We start from the raw sequence: 21,156 nt of genomic DNA, 5'->3' as shown, positions 1-21,156 counted from the left end.
TTGTTTCAATGGTACTATTATTTTACGAGTGTAATACGCATATCCACTGTTCTATGCATCATTATCTGTCTTATACTTAAATAAGCCATCTCTCGAAAATGCCCCACCATCAAACAATAGACAATCGGGTAACAAGATAGGAACAACATTTTGTTCCGGAGATCACATAGTCCTTCCCGCATACAAGAAAGGCAGTATTTAGTATTCACAATTATCTCTGTGAAAAAAGAAAATAACAAGTGGTTAAATTCATGTAGGTATCTGAAATTGGTATCAGAGAATAAATCTAATGCTATAGATTATAAAGATTCTTCTATAATTCATCATGCAAAATTTCTTCCTTTGAGCTTAGATTCGACTCGGTCGTCTTATCATTTAGAAGAGTGGTTCTATCGTCGGCGGAGTTATTTACTATCGATTCTGTTTCATTCTTGCCCCTGTTTTGTTCCTGTTCAAGCTTTCTTTTCAGTTTTTCTTCCTTTCTCTTTTGCAAGCGGAACTTTCTTAAATGTAACTTCTTTATTTCATTTAAGCGACTTTCATCACCGCTTTTGATAAGACGTAGTTTTTCCTCTAGTTTCGTACGATACATATCAAACTTTAATTTGATTTCAAATAACTGCTCACGAAGGTCTTCGCCAAAGAGATTTTTTGCCAGGAGTTTCTCAACTTCGCTAATTGCACTTTTGAAAGAGGTTAGGGTCTCCTCCCATGTAGATAACGCCTTAGACACATACGCTGGTTGTTTAGTTTTTTGAAATTCTTCTCTAACATTATCTATGGTGTCTGCAAATTCGGCTTCAAATTGACTTAAAAATTCTTCAACGGTCTTCTTGTGGGTTTCTATAGACTGTAGTAGTCTACGCCCTTCTTCAAGCATTCCTTTAAATTGTTGAGAGTTCAAAGGTTCCTTTGACGAATTCATGTAAAGCTCAATTTTCTTTTTTAATATTCCAATCTCTCTAATTCTGCTAACTATATCTTCAGGGTCAGTATTGAAGGATGCATCTTCGAGCCAATCTAAATAGACCTTAACCATTTCCGATAACTCTTCTACTTGGGATTTTGGTCCATTTTGCATAACTTCATCATCCATTAGCAAGTTTCTGGCATCATACAAATTACTTTCAAGGACGTTCAAATTTTCCTGGAATTGAAATCTTTCCTTATCCTGTTTATCGAGCAAATTGATATGCTCATGCAAACGGAAACGTTCTGAAGGAGAAAGTCTTTTGATCTCAACATCTTCAGAACTAAAAGCCAAGCGACTGCCTTTGTTTTTAGTTTGCTTGGAGCTACCTGCTTCATTTTCACTTTGGCAAACGCAGCTAACCTCTTGAACTGAGAATAACCTATCACTAGACAAATCAAGAGTGATGTTATACGCCACTCCAGAAGAGCACTTATCGGAAGAATATGAGCTTTTTACAGCTCCTGGATCTACTGTGATAGTTTCGAACAGTTTATCATTCTCAAATAAATCAATGGTAAAATCTCTAGGAATTGAATCAGTTGCATTAGTCAAAATAGATGTTCTGTTTGGATAAGCACTTCCTCTGGTAAACACATCGTACATTTCAGATTCATTTGATAATTTGAATGCATAAGTATTTATAGAGCGATCAACAACATTTAATGGCTTAGTCTTAAATGAGTTTGATAGTTTGATACCTCTCATAATAACACCATTCACAGCTGATTCGTCAGCATTAACATTTTTTAACACTTTCTCTTCGGATACGAGTTTGATTAACTGATCCTGCACAATAGGAATACGGGAAGAGCCGCCCGCCAAAATGACTCCATTTATTTCAGGTAAATTTGTTTTGTTACCACCAAATTGTTTTGTCAGAGCGTCATTTATGGGTTTTACAATCTCCAGTAACGAGTCTGCAATAAAATCTTCGAATTCCTGTCTAGTGATAGAAGTGCGGAAATCAATGTCGTTGATCAATGATTCTATATTAATAGTTGCCTCAGAATTAGCACTTAATATTAATTTTGCCTTTTCTGCTGCCTGGTTGATTTTTGCTAAGGCCTTGGGATTAGCATGCAATTCATCAGTTCTTATAGTTGGTTGAGTTTCCAAAAACTTATTCTCGATCAAGCTGCCAATATCCATAGTAAATTTTGCACCACCTAGATGTGGATTATACCCGTATCCCTCAAATTCTATTGTAACGGGCTGAGTAATGTCCTCCGGCTGCAATATAGAAAACATTGAGGCCTTAGTAGAGCCACTTCCCATGTCATACACAATATAGTGCTGTAATTCACCTGGTGGAAATTGGCGCTGCTTTAGCACGAAGTTAACTGCAACAGACATTCCTTCGCTAACTAGATATGTCTCTTTGATTCCTGCGGTTATTGAACTGGCATCTAGAAGTGCTTTCCTTTGATGTTGGTCAAAAAAGTCAGGGATTGTAAGGCTTATCTTGTCTACAAAGTCCTCGGTTCTTGCGTCTCTATCTTTCAACAGTGAATCGGCTCTACTAGCAATCTCTTGGATATTCATTGCCACTAACTCTTCCAACGGATACTCCACATTATCAACCATAAATGCAATAGTACTTCTATTTGTTGATACCATTTTTAAACCAGGATGTTGTTTCGAATACAAAGTTACAGTTGTTTCATCTTCTAGTGATTTCCCAAGTAATGGTTTCAAATGCAACAATGTGTTTTGAGGAAACCTTGTTGCCAGACTGCCAACAGCGGAACCGTAGATTCTTTCAATTCCATTTGGATCATTCTTACCATAACCTGGTAATCTCTTTATTGAAAGACCAGAAATTTCTTTCCGTTTTGCTTCTGGAGTGAGCACAAGTTCTAATGGAGCTTGCGGTGAAACTACAATGGCCTTGATATTTTGTTGACCGTAATCAACACCTAAAACGGCTGCTAGAGACCCTATAGCAATAAAAGCAGTAAAAAATAAAAGCCTTAAAATGTTTCGCATGGTATTATGCGTACCTATATGCAGTGCAAAGAAATACTGAAGTGCTATAGAAGCAATTTAATTAAGATTACTTTGGAGAATGAACCACTTTTATAACAGCGTGTTCGATAGTATTTATTGAGGCGCGCGCCTAATTAACGAGTCCTGAAAAAAATTCGAGATGAGAGAAATCAAACCGTATACGTTCATATGGAGAAGAACTAGAGGAGAGCGCAGTTTGACACAGAGAACAAGCACGCAGAAATGGCTGACGAAAAGAGACTGGAGGATCTGAGATCCAAAATTATGGAGTCTATAGGAAAATCAGACAGGGATCTTGTGCCGATTGAGAACAAAAGACACATCACGGATAATGCAGTTATGGACGCACACGTTAAGAGGCAAAAAAATGACAGTGAGCTTCCGAAAGCACCCAAAAGTAGAGATGCCCCACATTCCCATATTAGAGGAATATCATCATCAACTACTATGAGCGCGAATCGGACAACCTATGAACAAACAAGGGCAGGTCCTTATCGTCGAGGTTATAGAGATGCATCGGGAAGATCATATAATAGAGAAAATAGGTTCAATAGTCATACCGCGGGACCTCAATGGAGCAACAATTCTTATGGCAGGCAAAGGGATGAAAGAAGAGGAAGAAATGAGAGGTCGGATAGAAGAGGAAGGAATGGAAATGGAAACTATGATCATTCCAATTACCAAAGGAAAAACGAGGCTTCTAATTTCAATGGTGACCGTGATAAAAGGCAGTTGCAAACCAATAAACACGATATGAACTATAATTCTCAAAATGTAATGTACCCGGGTTCATCATTTGATTCTCCGGCTTACTATAACATGGCCTCATCCAAGGCAAATTCAAGGCTTGTAATTTCGGGCTTATCTCATAGCAGCAACCCCAAAATTGTAGCCAACTTGAAAGATTTGCTTGAAAATTTTGTTTTAGGCCTTCAGGAAACTGAAAGTAATGCGGAGGACTTTAAAATTGCAAACTATTTTATTGGTGAAGGGAGGCCGGACCATATTATTGTTGAGTTTAGTTCCCAAATTTGTAGTACTATGGTTTTGGCCTGCCGATCATTCTTTAGCATGAAGCTTGGTACTACCGATTTGAAATGGGGAAGGCCTAATGATTATATTCAACAGCTTGACCATTTGGTCGGATTTTGCCGAGGTACAGTGATTGCTTTAGAAGAGTCGGAAAATATGGGTGAAGGTGGAGAAGGTAAAATGGAAGAGTTTCTTTCATCGTTTAACGTGAAAAAGGGTACTGCTAAGCCACTCTTTTACAAAAGTTCATCCAGTGCAAATAATACTGGGAAAGATTTCGAATTCACAAAATGTGCTCTGATATTGTTTGAGGTGGTCACTCAGGATGTTCTTGATAAATTAAAACCATATAAGTGGTTCAAACCAAATGATGGCAAGACATCACAAGTTACTTCATGGATTACGTTTCAAAGCCTACCAAATCTTGTTACCCAATCTGTTCGTGTTGAATCGAGAGTTTTGTTGCTCTTGAATTGCCTTGATCCATTGGATTTAAAAGATGAGACCTTTATCACAGAAATTAAAGAAACATTAAAGTATAGTATTACGGGAATAGACACGATTAAAATATGCCAACCTGGGGTCGATTACAGACTTAATTTTGAAAACCTGGCTTCCGGAGCCGGTAATATTTATGTTAAATTCAAGACTTTGGAGGCGGCAAAACACGCGATGGAGGAACTGCCGGGTACGCAATTCAACGATCGCACCGTTCTATGCACTTATATAGACGAGGATGACTTTGACATGTTGGAAGTAACTTTACTCTCATAAATCATGTGTTCTGTAGGGCAAAATTAGTTAGAGAATTTAGTATTCATTATATAGATCTAATCTTGAACGCAGTGAAAAAGTCCTCGTTTTCGGTGACTTTTTTGTGCAATTGCTTTTTTGAAATATAACGAAAGCTGGCAGATCGACTACTAACTTGCGATCTGGAAAAAATTAAGAATTCATACTATTTATTGTTATACGAGAAAAATAATCATCATTATAGCTTGCCTTGATCGTTTTCCTTTGCGTTTGTAGGGAAAATTAACGTTATAAATCAAGATTACTATAGCGGGTCAAACAAGATGGCTAAAGATTTATTACCCAAGCAAGCGGCCAACGAGCCATCATCAAAGGACTGTACCTGTAAAAGATGTCTTAAATTGAGCACTTCAAAAGAGAAGAAGATTAGAAGAAAGAAGAAGAATGGGAGACATTACGGGAATAGACGAAAGTCGATGTTTAACTTTTTGAAGCATACGAACTTGGAGAATACGAATTACGACGTGATCACCTCGGTTGGATACCTTAATGAAAAATATGGATTGAAGAAGTCACATTACATCGAAAAGTTTATCAAGTGCATCCACAGAAAAATAGATGTCGATGTTAGCAAAATCACGGATGCTTATGTAAACTCGTTAAACCCGTGGGTTAAAGTAAAACTCTTTCTTTTGTTGGTCACTTTGTCTGAAAAAGGTGGTCCGGAATACTGGCTGGATAAAACAGAAGGTGATAAGAACTCAGAATCGTCTTCATCGGATGATGGTTTGGAAAATTCTGCTAAAGGCGGAGATAGAGCTGAATTTAATACTTTGAAGGATGAAATGGTAAAAACCCATAAAAACCTTTTTCCAACTTTGACAGAACAGATCATACAGCATAACATCAACCAAGATTTTACGGAATCGACTTACGATGAGGATTACGTTTTTTCGTCTATTTGGGCAAACTTCATGGAAGGATTGATCAACCATTATTTGGAAAAGGTCATTGTGCCTTATTCAGAGATGAAAGTCTGTCAGCAATTATACAAACCTATGATGAAAATTATTTCCCTCTATAACGAGTATAATGAACTTATGGTTAAAAGTGAAAAGAACGGGTTTTTGCCTTCTCTACAAGAATCTGAAAATGTCAAAAGTGAGAAAAGCGAAAAAGAGAGCAAAGATGATGTCGTTAGCCAAGAAAGACTGGAAAGAGCACAAAAGCTGTTATGGCAAGCTCGAGAAGATATTCCAAAGACAATCAGTAAAGAATTGACCTTATTATCAGAAATGTATTCCACATTATCTGCTGACGAACAAGATTACGAATTAGATGAGTTTGTCTGTTGCGCAGAGGAGTACATTGAACTAGAGTACCTACCTGCACTTGTGGATGTGTTGTTTGCCAATTGTGGCACGAACAACTTCTGGAAAATTATGTTGGTGTTGGAACCCTTTTTCTACTACATTGAAGATGTCGGCGGAGATGATGACGAGGATGATGACAATGTGGATAACAGCGAGGACGATGAAGACAGCCTACTTAACAAGAATGTAGAAGGAGATGATAATGTGGCGGAACATCATTTTAAGCCTGATCCAAGAGTGATTACACTGGAAAAAATATGTGAAGTCGCTGCGAGACAGAAATGGATATAAAAGAAAATTTAGAGGGGAAAAAGCAAGATGCAACGTACTTTTTGACCTAGAAGATATTCAACGCACTTCTGTACTTATCAGATATCAAAACCGTTGTGCACATTATTCATGTATGTCAGTATTGGGTGGTATGCTCCTATTTTAATTTCAATTTTAATTTATGTACTATCGGAGAGAGTAAAAAATAAGTATATGGACTTCTGTACTTATACAAAATCGAGTTAAGATAAATTAAATAATAAAAAAATAAGCTTGTCAGCAGTGTTTTTGTTCTAGTTTAACGGAAGATAATTGCCCTCGAGAAAAAGGAGAATGCATACTAGGAGGGAATCTAATTTTGTTTACTTGTTTTCTTATAAGATGGCAGCTCCGTGTACTTATGATTTTTCATGTTTTTGAATTTCTTCATCTCCGAAAACTTACCTAAAACACGGCGTTTCTTGTTTAAAGCTTTTCTGGTAACATCTGTGAAATCTCTGTTTTTTCCGTTAACGTATAAGAAAAAGTACATGAAGACAAAAAATATCACTACGACAGTGGGAATAGATAGTGCAACATAGTACCACTGGTCGTTTGTTATACCTGCATCATCTAAAGCCAGTTGCTCCTTAGTGGGCTTAAACACTCTTGAACCCTTAGTGATATGTAACAAAACACCATACTGTAGTGGATTGAAATCTTCATCTGGTATATATTTTGGCTGAACTGATACAACTATCCTACGCTCAAATTCGTTTTGCAACCAATCTTCATCGACTTCAATTGCCATTAGGCCGTTGAGATTATCAATCCATTCAGATGAGAAAAAAGTTCCAGGAAGATCTCTTTTGTAATTGCCCTTCTCTCTTGGGTTTTCCTTGACATAGGACAGATGAACACGAACCTGATCAGCGACTTCGCCGGAATTAACATCTTCAAAAAATCTTGTATACCAACTAACGAAGTAAGTATGGTCAACCTTCCATCTAGAATTCTCATAAGGGGTACAAAATGGTTCACTGCGGATATCCTTTGCTAGACCTTTATTGAAGTAAAGATCAGGAGTACATCTAACAACAGGATTTAAGGAGACGTACGTGTCATCTTCATCGATATACTCCTCCTCTACATGTTTTTGATTAGGGTCCATGTTGTGGGCTTTCAAATCTTCATAAGAATATGTGTGGGTTACTGCCGTCTTAAAGTAGGTTTTATAATCAGGTCTTCCCTTTTTAGTTTGACCCTTCTTGATTTCTGGTTTAATAGTCTTTGGCCTACCATCATGCTCTAAAGACACCCAAGGCTTCAACGGATTTGGTGTTTCTTCTGGTTTCGCCGAAAAAGTAACACCAGCAATAACCGTTGGAGTGACTAATTCCTTTGAGGTTCCATAGATGGTACGTAGCCAAGGTTTAACTTCTTCTGAAGTAGTCATTTTCTCCTTTGGACGAACGACCTGTCTTGCACCATAAACATGTTGGTAAAGCGATGCCAAAAAAAAGAAGATTAGTATACTATCATGAAATCTCATTGTTTCGCAATTCTTTCAGACCCCACAGAATTAGTTGCGACTATCTTGTTTTAACCTGTTGCTCAAATAATTTCTTCGTTTTCAAGAGGAGACAACGGTTTACTGGGAGGAATATGCCCACTTCTTTTCTCTTTTTTTTCCTGATCTTTTATTTCTTCCCAAATGGCAACGGCAAAATCGCAATTTCGCCCTTTTCCCGAGATAATTTCACGAAAAAAGCCAAAATACAATTCGAAAGGTAGTTATCGTATATATATATAGTAAGAATGTGTGGCCTATTTTGAATCAGAAATTTTTTGCTTTGCCACGGCGGTTGCATTAGTGACAACTTCTTGCAGCCATGAGAGTTCGATTCTACTAACATTTCTGGCATACCCCTTCGTAGTAAAGACATATTCTGTGTACATTATACCGGGAGAGCTTTTGTTCATAAATAGCATAGATGACGGATGAACGCTTATCGGTTCTCCGGTGGAAACAGTTCTATAAGACCTGTCTGGCATCCCTATAGCTGTATTTTTGATAAACCCAGTTAAGAAACACTTCAATATCTTTGAAATTACCTCACCATCTTCACCAATCTTTTTGACTTCACTTTCTTCACTTGTTGAAGAGAACAGACGTTTACAATAAACTCTTAACTGATCTCTGACGCGAATCACATTTTTAAACCCACGTATTGAAATGCACAACCCTTTGCACCAGTCATTTCTTTCAGAACTTGCATCTTGACTTTTCCCCAGTTCGTAGAAATAAATATCAAAAAGCTCTTTCAGCATAATGAGGTCACCATACCTTTTACCAGCGTTGCATAAGGACAAACGACGCTCGTTCACCTCGTCTCTTTCCTCCGGTGATGGATTTAATAATAAATTTTCTACGCTGAGGCAGGAAACAATATCAATGACTTGGCTCAAGCAGCCAATTTCACTGGCTTTAATTAAGACACTACTTAAATGCGGTTGTAACGGTAACAGAGCCATTTGCTGACCCCGTTTTGTTATTTTTCCACGAGTGTCAAGGGCACCCAATTCATAAAGTTCCTGAAGGCCCATGACTATAGCCTCTTTACCAGGGTTTTCAAACCAGGTCCAATTTAGTAGATCATCAACACCATATCTCTTCAGCATTAGCACAGGAGATGTGACGTCACTCCTGGCTATCTCAGGTTCACTTTGCTTCGGCAGTTTCATATAATCAGATTCACAATAAAGCCTGAAACTTTTGCCTTCACTTTCTCTACCAGCACGACCACTTCTCTGCATAGCACTTGCCTGAGAAATGGGTACGGTAAGTAAAGTCGCTAATCCCAGCTGATGTCTCCAAACTTTGACTTTTCGAAGACCTGAATCGACGACAAACTTAACACCGGATATGGTAACAGATGTTTCTGCAATATTCGTACTGAAGACAACTTTCCTCTTGAAACCCTTTATTGGTGCAAAAACCAAGGCTTGCTGAACTGGAGGAAGTGCAGCATATAAAGGATAAGGGACTATTAATGGTACTGGCGTCTCATCTGAAACATATTTAGCAATTTTCTCCATTATAGTCACCGCCTTGTCAATCTCTTCTTGACCTGGCAAAAAACATAAGATATCTCCTAGTTCTTCACCTTGATTTATTTGTATACAGCACCTGATGACGGCGTCTACTATATCGTCCGTTGGTGCCTTCAAGTAATATTGTTTGACGTCAAATTTTCTTCCTTCTACAAACAAAATTGGAGCATTGTTGAAGAACTCACTAAATTTTTCGGCTTGCAATGTTGCGGACATAACGATTATTCTCAAATCTTGCCTTGGTCCTTGCATTAGGGATTTCAAGAACCCCAATATCAAATCTGTTAGCACAGTTCTTTCATGCGCTTCATCGATGATGATGACGCTGTATTCCCGGAGGTCACTATTCATCATAAGTTCCCTAAGTAACATACCGTCGGTCAGATACTTAAGTCTTGTTCTTGTAGTAGTTGTATTGTCAAATCTAACAGAATAACCTACTTGGTCACCCAATTTACAACCATGTTCTTGAGCAACACGTGTAGCCAAATTGATAGCTGCGACACGACGAGGTTGAGTCACAGCAATCGTTCCATGCTTCTTTGTATCGTATAATTGCTCTAATATGAATTGTGGAATTTGGGTTGATTTTCCAGAACCTGTTTCACCAATAAGCACGGTAACAGGATTGCTTTCAATGTATGACATTATTTCACTTTTATGTTGATAAACTGGAAGTGTTTCTCTCATTTTAAGTAAATCATTTGCCCGACTTTTCAACGATTTATAAGAAACGGTATTTCTTTCCTTCAAAAGTTGTTCTGAAACATGATCGCCCTCGTCTGAATCATTAAATTTTATGACTTTACTGGCCCTCTTAGTCCGTGTATTACTCGTGAATGGATGTACATTCTTTCTAACTTTTGGTTTTTTAGAAACATACTTTGATCCAGTGCTGATATTGGTATTAGCTGCCATGAGTAATGCCCATAGATTTTTAGAACCTCTTCCTGACGAAATCTTACGTATATATTATAACTCATCTCATCTCATCGAGCAGAAATTTTTTATTTTCAATTTTTTTCATTTTTCAAAGTCATTGTGAACGAATAGCCGCCGAAGAAGAAGGGTCGCAGAAAAGTACACCTTTGCATCAACATAATAGGTAGATTATTAGCGTTATCATCATGATTATAATTACAAAGGTACTACATAATTGTATCACACGGTTATTGAACTCAATTATAGTCAGCTTCCAGAAGCGGGGCTTTTCGGAGTACTTGAAGTGACTTTTATGGAATGGAGATTTAATCCCTTCTTAAACGGTCTCGATACAAAAGACTCCTGAGATCCCGTGGTTGCAATACTACTAGAAGAAACCTTTCTTACACCCCATCCTATAGGTTTTGAGGAAGTATTAGCTGACCAAGGACTATTAGATACTTCAGAACCCTCCTCGATATGCAACATGGTATTACCCGACGATGAACTAATTGAACCTCTTCTAGGAGATGAGATCGTAGATTTATTAATAGAAAGCTCTTTGACAGAACTTTCCAAAGATTTTATTCTCTCACTGCGTGTTTCAGTAAGCTTAACGTTAGTTTCCAGTTCGCCCTTTAAGATAGCGTTAGAAGTTAGAAGTTCTTGAATCTCTCTTTCCTGAAGCTGGATTTGCTCTAGTAGCCTAACGTTCATAGACTCTAAGGCTTCCTCTTTGGAATTTTTGTATTCTAGCTCTTGCTGCAACTTGGAGTTGATATTCATTTGTCGATCAAATGATAACTCAAGCTGAGCAATCTGTTCACATCTTTTTGTTAGTATTTCAGCAACTTCTTCGTCAATACGGTTGTTAGGATTTTCATTGGTTGAACTACTCAATAATTGTGTAATACTGTCCAATTGAAGCTTTAGTTTGCTATTTTCTTTCTTGCTATTTTCTAACATCGTTTTCGCGTCATCTTCGTAAATGGGTTCACTGCGAAGATTCTTTAAAGAGTCTATTTCAGCTTTTAATATGTTGATTTGGGCAAGGTAATTATCGTCCTTAATTTTCATGTCCTGAATAAACAGGTCCATTTTCTTTTTCAAATTTAAACCTGTGGTGTTATCTGCGACCTTGTTATTGATCTGTCTAACACTGTCACCAAATTCTAGTGTTGATAGGGTAGTTGGAACATTACTTAAAAAGCATGTCAATATCACTTTTGTTTTCCTATTTCCCCCAAGGGAATCTTTTAATACTTCTGTTAACTGCGAGTCACGGTAAGCGGAACTATGCGATGCTTTTGCACTATATGCTGAATCCCGGTCTTTTACTGACAATGATCGCACAGTGTTTTTTAATACTTCAATGGATTGGTTCAATTTTTTCAACGCATCTTGTGATAAGGTATTTTCAGTTCTTTTATCGAACTTCTCTGACCCGTGCAAATCAACCAAATATAGGGAACTATTTTTTAATATATCATCCTTTCTATTTCTCTGTTCTACGTGTAATTGAAAAACTAGGTGTGATTTTGATCTCTCTGTCTTGCCGCTACATCCCATCCTATTGTCGGCGTCTTGGACCGCTTGAATGTAGCTTCTTAAGTCTTCATACGACCCGATATGTGCCGGACAAATATCTTTGATCTCCAAGTCCATTTTACTTGAAGAACGGTGGAGCTTTAATGGTTTTCTTTGCGGTAGCGGTATCAATAAATCATAGGTTTTCTCCATATATATTTCGAATGCCAAAACACTTACGCTGTAGTTATCTCCCTTCGTTTCTGCATTTTTTTCCAACGTTTCGAATAAGGCTTTGCATATATTCGGTAAAATTCCTTCGCTCTCTTTTGATCCAATAAGGGAATACGATTTCCCACTGAAACTTGGCCCATATGTTATTACGGTACCATTATAACCACTCAAAACGTCATTTATTACTGGATGTACAAGATATTCTTTAACATCTTCCTGTGTGGCATTGGCATCGAATACCTTATCGAATTGAAATGTTGAGTGGGTCACCCCGGTTGTGTCATGTAACGGCCCATTTGTGCGAAACAACACAGTATTGTCGTATGGGTCTATTTTGAAGGTCGACTCATTATTTTGTAATCCCTTTTCGGGTATTGCCCTGAGGATAACTTCGATGTGACAGGGTTCACTGTTATCTAGAGTTGGTAATGATACAGAAGAGGCATTCTGCTCTTTCGAAATTATATTCCAGTGCATTTGACGAATCTGCACTTACCTTGAACAAAAAACTTTCCAGTTTAAAGTTGACCTGTAATGCTTAGTAAATCCCCTGTTGGTGCTAAATCCTGTAGATTTCCGTGCCAATTTTTCTATTTTTATTTTTTCTTTTTTTAATTTTTTTTTTTAAATTTCTATTTTTTTTTTAACTTCACCTTTTTCCTTGTTAACAATGAGTAAGGAAGGATTGGAACTCAACGACAAAATTAAAAAGTGTCCAATCGTTCATCAAAGTCACAATTTATCGATTTATGCTCTTACACTATACAAATATTCCAACTTATAGTGTATTTTCTTTATAAATAAAAAATGGAAAATTATAAAAAAAAACAGAAATATATATTAATCTAAGTTAGTATTATAAATCGATTATAAATTGATTATATACATCACAAATGGTTCATACTCTGTGTCAACAAGAGAAGCATATTGATGAAGGGAAGTATCTTGCTTGTTAATTTTCCCTTTTTTATCCTTCATGAAGGCATTACCACCAAGAAATCCAAAAGCATCGATTAGTTCCGATTTGCACTTAGAGAGATTCTTTGGTGGGACAGCTATGATCTTGATGTTAAAATGAGGTGGCAACCCATAACGCAACACAGATTCCACGTAAACTCTCAAGGCCTTAATGTGGAACCAATTTATAAAGACATCGACATAAGCTGTCTTGGCCAATCTTACTAATTGGACGCGCAAGGATTGTTCTAAACTAGCAGCAGAGTCATGTTCTTTCTTCAATTGATCAATTAATTCCTCTGAGTAGTTAAATTCACGAGGAATAAATTTCTTTTCTCTGGCAGCTGTTGTGAATTCTTGAACGTTTTTCTTGAACAAATGAACATTGAATAGCACATACTCAGCATCTTCAGCAATTACACTGGCAGATGCTGGTACAACGTTCTTAGACAAAGTTTCGTACGATTTTTCGAAATCAGATTTCAAACTTTTGGGAACTGCTACAAGGACGGTAGTTAAGTGTTCGGAATTAAGGACGAAGTCTTCGGGCTTGACAATATCATGCAACGATCTGACGGAAAGGTCACCTGTCTTCTTTCTTTCAGCAGCAGCCAAGTTAGTTTTAGCGCTGTTGTAATTTGCATAAGTTGCTCTGACGTCAGCATCTAATTGAGAAGACTCATTAGAAATCAATGTTATCAAATCTTTGATAGACTTATCTAACTTAAATTTTCTGGTTTGCCATTGAAAATTTTCCAAATATTCAGGAACTGGCATGTTATTGATAGGTAAAGTCCTATAAGCATTGGTGCTGGTCTCGCTGAGGCCTTGAAGAATTTCAATGATTTTGCCAATGGAAGCCCCAATTTGGTTATCCACTTTAGACAGCTCTTCCGATTCAACTATCAATGTGTCTAAAGACCCAATTTTGAATTCGGGGATTTTAAAATCAGAAACAAATGCTCTACCCCCGATTAAGGTCTCATTAAACCATGAATCAGTTTTGGAGCCTGGGGCGGTAACAGGTTGAGCATTTTGAGGCAAAGAGATTAATATGAAATCGTTTGCAGTATATAACGCAGTAGCCATTTTTTTTCAGAAAAAAAGAATTGGTCTAGAATTAGGTACGAAAACAAACTCTAGCAACTGCAACTTCTATATACCTCCTTTGTTGTGTTTCTAAAGCACCGTGACAAATCTTGCTTTGAAAACGCATATTATCACCAGACGTGTTGCACTATCTTCAGTTCTATCCTAAATTGTTTTCCAGTCTTAAGATAAAAATCGTTCCAGTTCGGGTAACGTGCGCCGTTTATGACTGATGCTTCTTTTTACGGAAAATGGTTATTTTCGCTATTGTTGCAAAGTACAATGGAAAATGTCCCACTAAAACATGAAATAGATGGAGGAGAATCAAGATTACCCAAAATATTCTTAGGTTAATCGCAAAGGATGTTAGACTCAATTGAGAGATTATTACAATATATATAATGATTATATGAACGTTAATCGTTACATAAAATTAAACCACGCGTAAGTATGGGTATAATATCATGAAGTAGACTCCAGGATTTTTTTCTGAAAATTCGTTTCGTTTGACTGTTATGTATATTTGGGAAGAAAATATGGAGGAAATAAAGAGTTATTGAAATTATTTCAAAACCTTACCATCAACAATTTCCTTAGCTTCCCCATCGACAACAACAGGCTTATCCCAAGCCCACATGTTGTTTACGAATTCCTTGTCTTCTTCCTTGGTTGGGTCCAACTTAGTGTACTCGTAAGATTCCCAATCTGGAGCGACATCGAAAGCTGGAGCGAAATCTTGACCTCTGACCATGACGGCACCGACAATACCGTTGTTGTTGTTTTCACCATAGACAACTAGACAACCGAACATGTACTTGGTAGAGGCAGACAGTCTGTTGAAGAAACCACCGACCAAGTTGTTGGACATGAAAGTCAAGGTTAATTCGTCGTTGTATTTGTAACCGACCTTCCAGATGGAGTATTCTTCTGGGTTGTAGTGTTCCCAGAACCATGGCAAAGCAACTGGTCTAGTGTCGTCGTTGGAGTACTTTCTCTTCCAGTCATCCAAGACAAATGTGGACTTCCCTAAAGCTTCCAATGGGTGCTTTGGCTTCTTAGCTGGAGCAGCCTCATCAGCTGGCTTAGCTTCCTCCTTCTTCTTTTCAGCCTTTGGCTTTTCGGCCTTTGGTTTTTCAGCCTTTTGCTTCTTTGGTGGAGTGTAGGTTAAAGCCTTATCAGCCAATTTGAATTCGGCAAATGGAGTCTTCACGATTGGGGAAGCAGCAACGGTGTTGAACCATCTCATCAAATGGGGGTGCTTAGCTCTCCATTCTGGACCTAAAATAGTGGCCAAACCAAAAGCCCAAGAACTAGCAGCGTGAAGATCACCTAGAGAAATGTTTTCGGTAGCAACAAAAGTGTAGTCTCTCAATCTGGCATCGAAGATAGCAGCGATGTGGTCAATTTTAACAAAACAAGCATCAACTTCCTTCTTGTTGTATGGGATCAAACCTTTGAAGGAAAGGAATGGACGAGCAATGTTATACATGACATCAGAATTCGCTAGAGAAGCCCATCTGAGAACTTGAGATTTTTCAATAACATCGGAACCCAATAAGCGGGCCTTTTCTTTTTCATCAGCAACTTGGTTAGCCACTAAATTGATAGTATCTCGATGGTTATACAACCATTAATCGAAGAACTGTTAGTAAATCAATTCTTCATATTTCTTCATGATTCAGGACATGCTTTGTAGCTTCTTTTTTAGTTTCTTTTCAGCACTTATCTTCCATTTTTCTTTATGAAATATATCAGAAATACAAATATCAACATATGAGAGGTTACCTATTATTACCCATTCAGACAGGGATAACTGTTTGATAAAAATTTTTTTCATCATTATATTTCGAGAAAAAAAAGATGCCAAAAAAAAAACGATGGGAAATGCACAAAACAACTTATGTTAAAAAGAAAAATATTGAAACATACAATAAAATTGAATAGCCAAAGCTTCAGTTAGCTTTAAACCCTTTGGACCCAAGAAAGCTGGAGCTTGCTTTAATGGGAACAAAGAGGCGAATTCGCTAGATTGTTCGAGATCGGCGATCTTGACATCTAATTTGAAGTGAGAAATCAAAGCTTCGGCAGTGAAGTTTCTTGGAGATCTGTTAATGTATAAAGTACCTTGGGACATCTTGAATCTATCGAGGGCCAAAATCAAAGAATTGAGGTGGTAATGAGGATGGACTCTAGTTTTGAACAAAATTGAAGAGGGAATAGATGAATTAAATATGAAAAGAAAGTTTTGCCAGCTGCTGCTGAAAATTTTTTTTTTCAATTTTGTCAGCAACAGAGCGCGTCACCCTGCCGGTCACATACTGAATTAAATTAAATGAGGGCTGCTATTATTAAACGTGATGCTACGTCTACAGTGGTTATTCTTCACCATTATGGGATTGGACTCCCAACATAATTGACGCAAGTAATGGGGGTAAAGGCATATAATGAGCTTGTGTACCGTTAAAGTAAGTTAGAGTGATTCCACTAGGATTATATGAATCAATAATTTTCACCCAGACACCAAGTTGAAAATTTTTTAAGATGAATTCTTTTATTGTCATCTCCGGTAAAGAAAAGAGGAAAGTACAATAAAAGAGATGAGATGAGCTAGAGATGAATAGTAAGTGAGGATCGAAGGTTATAGTAAGTGGTGAAGAAAAGTCTGGGAATTAAAAGATAGAGGAGAATAGAGATGAGTAATTCACTGGAAGAGCGCCTCCGTGCCAATTCAAGTGCCTTTGATGGTTTATTGGCTCTAATTCCTGCGAAGTACTATTATGACGAAAAAAGTCAAGAGCAATGGAAGGCCAAGAAGAAAACCAAAGAACAGAGTAAAAACGATAAACTGAAGAAACTAGACCCAGAGCAACGTGACGACGAAACGTCTAGTACGTTAGAAGTTATGAAAAAGAAGGAGAAAGATGCCAAGCCAGTGGTTTTACCTGGTGAAAAATTCAAGCAAATGAAAATGCAAAAACAAAAGAAAGCGATAGTAAAAGGGGAAAGAGACTCCGACCTGAAGCCGGTACAAGATGGTCCTATGATGATAGCACCAGATGAAGAAGAGGAGGAGGAGGAAGATATTAAAGTGATCTTCGATGACGAAGGAAACGAAATACCATTAGAATCTAAGAAAGATACTACAGAAGCCGATAAGGGTGTTGAAAAGAAATCTAATACAGAGGAAGAAAAACTGCAAAGGAAGAAAAACTTGGAGGCGTTACGTTCTAAGTTACAAGCGAGAATCACAGATATGAAGACTAAAAGGAAAGCGCCAGGTTCTAGGGAGGCTATTCTTGCTCAAAGAAAACGCAAGGAAGAGTTGAAGAAAAGAAAGCGTCTGGAAACCGAACAGGATCAGGATCAGGACGAAAATGGGTCTGATTCCGATGTGGACGATGTTGATAGTGATTTAGAAAACAATCCGAAGAAAAAATTCAAGAAGGCCAAGAAGGATTCAGAAATTAACGCAGATGGTGTAATTTTTCAAAATATCATATTTGATGATGGTGCGAAGGCCACGTCAGATCTACAAAGGTTAAGAAAAGCTGGTAGAACGAAAGGTCCGGCTAAGAATGATGTAAAATCACATTTAAAGCTATTAGAAGCCAAGAAGAATAAGATGGACGCTAAGGATGAACTAGAACAAATCAAGCTAAAGGAAAAAGAAAAATGGCAAAAGGCTATGTTGCAAGCAGAAGGGATTAAGATAAGAGATGACGAAAAACTACTTCGCAAGGCTATAAAGAGAAAGGAAGCTCAAAAGAGAAAGTCCGCCATTGAATGGAGCGAACGTAAGAGGGTTGTAGAAGATACGATATCAGAAAGACAAAAGAGAAGAGAAGAGAACCTGAGGATTAGGAAAGACAACAAGGGTAAAAAGAGAAATAAGCAAGAAAAGATGAAAAGAAAATATGTCGGTAGTGCTGTACCAAAAAAAAGAGCCGGATTTGAGGGTAGATTGAAAACAGGTAATAAAAGAGGAGGACCTAAATAATAATAACAACAATAATAGATATATATATATATATATATATATGTGAACATATATATACAGATATATATACATCATCGCATTTTTCCTCAACAAGAAGAGAACAACAGAGTGTAAGATGCATTCATGGAACAATGCTCAACACATAACAGAGGGGGGGTTCCGGAAATACAAATGGTAGTGCAGTTTACAGCCTGGATTAAAAGGAGATGCGCAGCTGGGGCAAATAAGGTTTGAGTTGTTGTCATGGTACTCTGCGAACGTCATTTCGTGACGGCAAACTCCGCAAATAATCAAGTATTTATTTGCATCGTCACGGAGGTCGTATCTTTCTATTGGATGAGAATTCAGCTCCTGGTGACATTCAAAACACGCATAGTACCTATCACAGCATTTAAACTTGATGGCAATTACATCCTTTGGGAGGTGCCAGTGGACACACCGAGATTGGTCATCCACCGTCTTGCCATAAATGGCTGTTTCAATCATTTATATGCACGTATTTTAAGCTGTACGTAATTGTTTATATTATATATGTATGTGTAAAGAAACCTGTAAATCGAATCGTTCAGTTAATCATCATCATCATCATCATCATCATCATCATAATCATCACACCGCGCGCGCCTATTGAATCTTTTTTGTTTTTCCCGGTTCGCGGGAGGAGAAAAGGTGTAGGAGTAACAAATAGCATGAATATTTTCTCTTTCGTTTAGTAGTTTCCTTCCTTTCAATTGGTTAAATATAATAAAGAATTAAATAAAAAAGATATCGTGATCTCATGGAGAGTAGTCTTCTATTGTTGTTTTTTTTATTTTCCTATTTTTTTCATTTCGTTTTGTTCTTGAACAGTCTATTTACTAGCAACAAAGCTGACACCCTTTTCGATATTCTTCTTCAAAGTTTCTTTACATTTTTGTAGCATTTCTTCTTCTTCTGAAGATAGTTCGCCTATTGGGTGAATCTTTTCTATACCATCTGGGCCTAAAGTGACTGGAGATGCAAAGAATTCGATACCTTCAGATTTGAATAAGGGAGAGTCCACAAAGGAAGGTTCGATGACGTCTTTTTCGCCTTTGAAGCCGGACAAGACAGCGTTGGCAAATTTAGCACCAGCATGGGCCATTGACAACGTGGCAGAGCCAGCACCATTCTTGGCTTTGACGACTTCGTCACCACCAAATTGTATTCTATGAATCAATTCGTGTCTCTTGTCGTCAGACATCAACTTGTGGTTTGTTTGGGAAATCAGGGGGATGATGGTAATACCAGAGTGGCCACCGATGACGTTAACTCTTTCCTGAGTTGGATCGGTGTTTTCCACTTCAGAGATGAATCTGGCGGCTCTGATAGAGTCCAGGGTGGTCACACCGAATAACTTCTTTGGGTTGTAAACACCCTTGTTCTTCAAGACTTGGGCGACAATTGGAACAGTAGAGTTGACTGGGTTAGAAATGACCAAGATGGCTGCATTAGGAGCAGATTCGGCTGCTGCTGCTGCCAAATCGCGAACGATGCTTGCGTTGATGGCGAACAGGTCGTCACGTGTCATACCAGGCTTTCTAGGCACACCAGCAGGGATTAAGACCATATCTGTGCCTTTTAGAGCGTTGCTCAATCCGTCTGGTTCTTCTGGAGTAAACCCCTTGACGACGGAGTTTGTTGGAATATGAGACAAATCCGTTGCAACACCTTTAGCGCCCTTCAAATCGTACAATCTCAAGTCGGTGACTTTGTGGTTAAGCTTTAGAAGCAAGGACAATGGTTGTCCAATACCACCGCCTGCGCCCAAAACTGTGACTTTATAGGGGTTGGCAACTGTGGAGGAAAACGCACGCTTAGCTACTCTTGATAACATTGTGTATGGTTCTTTCCTTTTCTTTTTGAATTTTTTTTTTCCTTTCTGTGGATGTATACGTATATATATGTTGTATATGTATATGCGTATTCGGTATCTTGAGTGATAGAACGCAGTACAAACACCCAATGCGTACTAACAGTTCTTTTCAAAGCGCAAGCTATATATATATTGTGATATTCGCCTTTGTATTATGGCAACTTTTTTTTTGGTTTTTCTGAAATTCTGCTTGGCGCGTGACTGAGCCAATGAGCGCCGAGCGAATGCCGAGAAGGGGGGGGGAAGGTGGTAGGAAGGCCCAACCGCCAGGTCCCTTGTAACCTTTCCGGCGCCGAGGGTCGCACAAACCGGCAACGCCTGTGCTGTTTGCAATATATGGAATTGACTGAATTGAGGGATTTTGAATTAGTAAATTACTATTTATCTATACCTCTTATGTAGGATTAACCTAATCATTATTCGATGTCGAGACTGCTGCCCAGGTACATGCGGATTTGGCGGGGGGTGGCCGGTAGCACCCTGCAGCGCACGGGGAAGGCGACGTTCTGCGTTTCGCGGGCCCGGCGGTCGTATGCCTGTAGACGGTGGCAGCCGCCGAAGGCATAATATAGTGTCTGTCCCTGGGCTCGCACGCCCAACACATCCACGGGCGGCAGCTCTTTGGCTGAGGCAGCCGCCTCAGCCTGTTCTAGCGAGCACGTCTTGCTAGCGGTGGGAATCCCCTTCATTGTGGCCACCATCGCGTCGATCTTCTGAGGATCTAATACGGGCGCCAGGGGGCGTCTGATTTCTGATAGAGGAATCTCTGTTGGTTTTACACTATTGCTTTGTAGTGACATGTTATTTTTTTCTTTACTTATTTTTCTTTTTGTAGTTGTTCCAGTAAACAAAAAAATGTATAGCTGTTCGGTTGTAGATGTTGTTGTTTATATATGACACCTCTTTGTATTCATTGCATCGCATCCTTACACATGGCTATGGTAATGACTAAAATAGCGGCTAGTTCTGGGCTGGCCTCCAATGAAAAAAAGGGACTAACGGCGGGTAACGGCGGGTAATGGCCGTTTTCCTCGAA

At 38.4% G+C, this 21,156-nt stretch overlaps 12 protein-coding genes across 12 annotated transcripts; 3 read left to right on the top strand and 9 right to left on the bottom strand.

Moving 5' to 3' along the window:
- Nucleotides 1-313: 313 nt before the first annotated feature.
- LHS1 (Hsp70 family chaperone LHS1) lies at nucleotides 314-2,959 on the bottom strand (the record flags this gene model as incomplete). The annotated part of the gene is made up of 1 exon (XM_033911661.1): nucleotides 314-2,959. The coding sequence occupies one exon, from the start codon at nucleotides 2,957-2,959 to the stop codon at nucleotides 314-316; it is 2,646 nt and encodes an 881-aa protein (XP_033767552.1).
- Nucleotides 2,960-3,202: 243 nt separating this feature from the next.
- MUD2 (Mud2p) lies at nucleotides 3,203-4,786 on the top strand (the record flags this gene model as incomplete). The annotated part of the gene is made up of 1 exon (XM_033911660.1): nucleotides 3,203-4,786. The coding sequence occupies one exon, from the start codon at nucleotides 3,203-3,205 to the stop codon at nucleotides 4,784-4,786; it is 1,584 nt and encodes a 527-aa protein (XP_033767551.1).
- Nucleotides 4,787-5,088: 302 nt separating this feature from the next.
- Nucleotides 5,089-6,429, top strand: AAN1 (Aan1p; the record flags this gene model as incomplete). The annotated part of the gene is made up of 1 exon (XM_033911659.1): nucleotides 5,089-6,429. One exon carries the CDS (start codon nucleotides 5,089-5,091, stop codon nucleotides 6,427-6,429), a length of 1,341 nt encoding a protein of 446 aa, XP_033767550.1.
- A 331-nt stretch (nucleotides 6,430-6,760) lies between these two features.
- PSG1 (Psg1p) lies at nucleotides 6,761-7,939 on the bottom strand (the record flags this gene model as incomplete). Its single annotated transcript, XM_033911658.1, has 1 exon — nucleotides 6,761-7,939. The coding sequence occupies one exon, from the start codon at nucleotides 7,937-7,939 to the stop codon at nucleotides 6,761-6,763; it is 1,179 nt and encodes a 392-aa protein (XP_033767549.1).
- Nucleotides 7,940-8,214: 275 nt separating this feature from the next.
- DHR2 (RNA helicase) lies at nucleotides 8,215-10,419 on the bottom strand (the record flags this gene model as incomplete). Its single annotated transcript, XM_033911657.1, has 1 exon — nucleotides 8,215-10,419. The coding sequence occupies one exon, from the start codon at nucleotides 10,417-10,419 to the stop codon at nucleotides 8,215-8,217; it is 2,205 nt and encodes a 734-aa protein (XP_033767548.1).
- A 270-nt stretch (nucleotides 10,420-10,689) lies between these two features.
- SMY1 (Smy1p) lies at nucleotides 10,690-12,660 on the bottom strand (the record flags this gene model as incomplete). The annotated part of the gene is made up of 1 exon (XM_033911656.1): nucleotides 10,690-12,660. The coding sequence occupies one exon, from the start codon at nucleotides 12,658-12,660 to the stop codon at nucleotides 10,690-10,692; it is 1,971 nt and encodes a 656-aa protein (XP_033767547.1).
- Nucleotides 12,661-13,050: 390 nt separating this feature from the next.
- VMA5 (H(+)-transporting V1 sector ATPase subunit C) lies at nucleotides 13,051-14,229 on the bottom strand (the record flags this gene model as incomplete). The annotated part of the gene is made up of 1 exon (XM_033911655.1): nucleotides 13,051-14,229. The coding sequence occupies one exon, from the start codon at nucleotides 14,227-14,229 to the stop codon at nucleotides 13,051-13,053; it is 1,179 nt and encodes a 392-aa protein (XP_033767546.1).
- A 562-nt stretch (nucleotides 14,230-14,791) lies between these two features.
- TEF4 (translation elongation factor EF1B gamma) lies at nucleotides 14,792-16,363 on the bottom strand (the record flags this gene model as incomplete). The annotated part of the gene is made up of 2 exons (XM_033911654.1): nucleotides 14,792-15,825; nucleotides 16,159-16,363. 2 exons carry the CDS (start codon nucleotides 16,361-16,363, stop codon nucleotides 14,792-14,794), a joined length of 1,239 nt encoding a protein of 412 aa, XP_033767545.1.
- Nucleotides 16,364-16,921: 558 nt separating this feature from the next.
- RRP14 (ribosome biosynthesis protein RRP14) lies at nucleotides 16,922-18,226 on the top strand (the record flags this gene model as incomplete). The annotated part of the gene is made up of 1 exon (XM_033911653.1): nucleotides 16,922-18,226. One exon carries the CDS (start codon nucleotides 16,922-16,924, stop codon nucleotides 18,224-18,226), a length of 1,305 nt encoding a protein of 434 aa, XP_033767544.1.
- A 135-nt stretch (nucleotides 18,227-18,361) lies between these two features.
- On the bottom strand, nucleotides 18,362-18,712 carry HOT13 (Hot13p; the record flags this gene model as incomplete). Its single annotated transcript, XM_033911652.1, has 1 exon — nucleotides 18,362-18,712. One exon carries the CDS (start codon nucleotides 18,710-18,712, stop codon nucleotides 18,362-18,364), a length of 351 nt encoding a protein of 116 aa, XP_033767543.1.
- Nucleotides 18,713-19,076: 364 nt separating this feature from the next.
- On the bottom strand, nucleotides 19,077-20,081 carry MDH1 (malate dehydrogenase MDH1; the record flags this gene model as incomplete). Its single annotated transcript, XM_033911651.1, has 1 exon — nucleotides 19,077-20,081. The coding sequence occupies one exon, from the start codon at nucleotides 20,079-20,081 to the stop codon at nucleotides 19,077-19,079; it is 1,005 nt and encodes a 334-aa protein (XP_033767542.1).
- Nucleotides 20,082-20,536: 455 nt separating this feature from the next.
- SRX1 (sulfiredoxin) lies at nucleotides 20,537-20,920 on the bottom strand (the record flags this gene model as incomplete). Its single annotated transcript, XM_033911650.1, has 1 exon — nucleotides 20,537-20,920. The coding sequence occupies one exon, from the start codon at nucleotides 20,918-20,920 to the stop codon at nucleotides 20,537-20,539; it is 384 nt and encodes a 127-aa protein (XP_033767541.1).
- Nucleotides 20,921-21,156: the final 236 nt, after the last annotated feature.

Source organism: Saccharomyces paradoxus, chromosome XI (genome assembly GCF_002079055.1).
Source record: "Saccharomyces paradoxus chromosome XI, complete sequence".
Lineage (NCBI taxonomy): Eukaryota > Fungi > Ascomycota > Saccharomycetes > Saccharomycetales > Saccharomycetaceae > Saccharomyces > Saccharomyces paradoxus.
The sequence above is the reverse complement of the archived record's forward strand: the minus strand, read 5'-3'. Positions and strand labels throughout refer to the sequence as shown.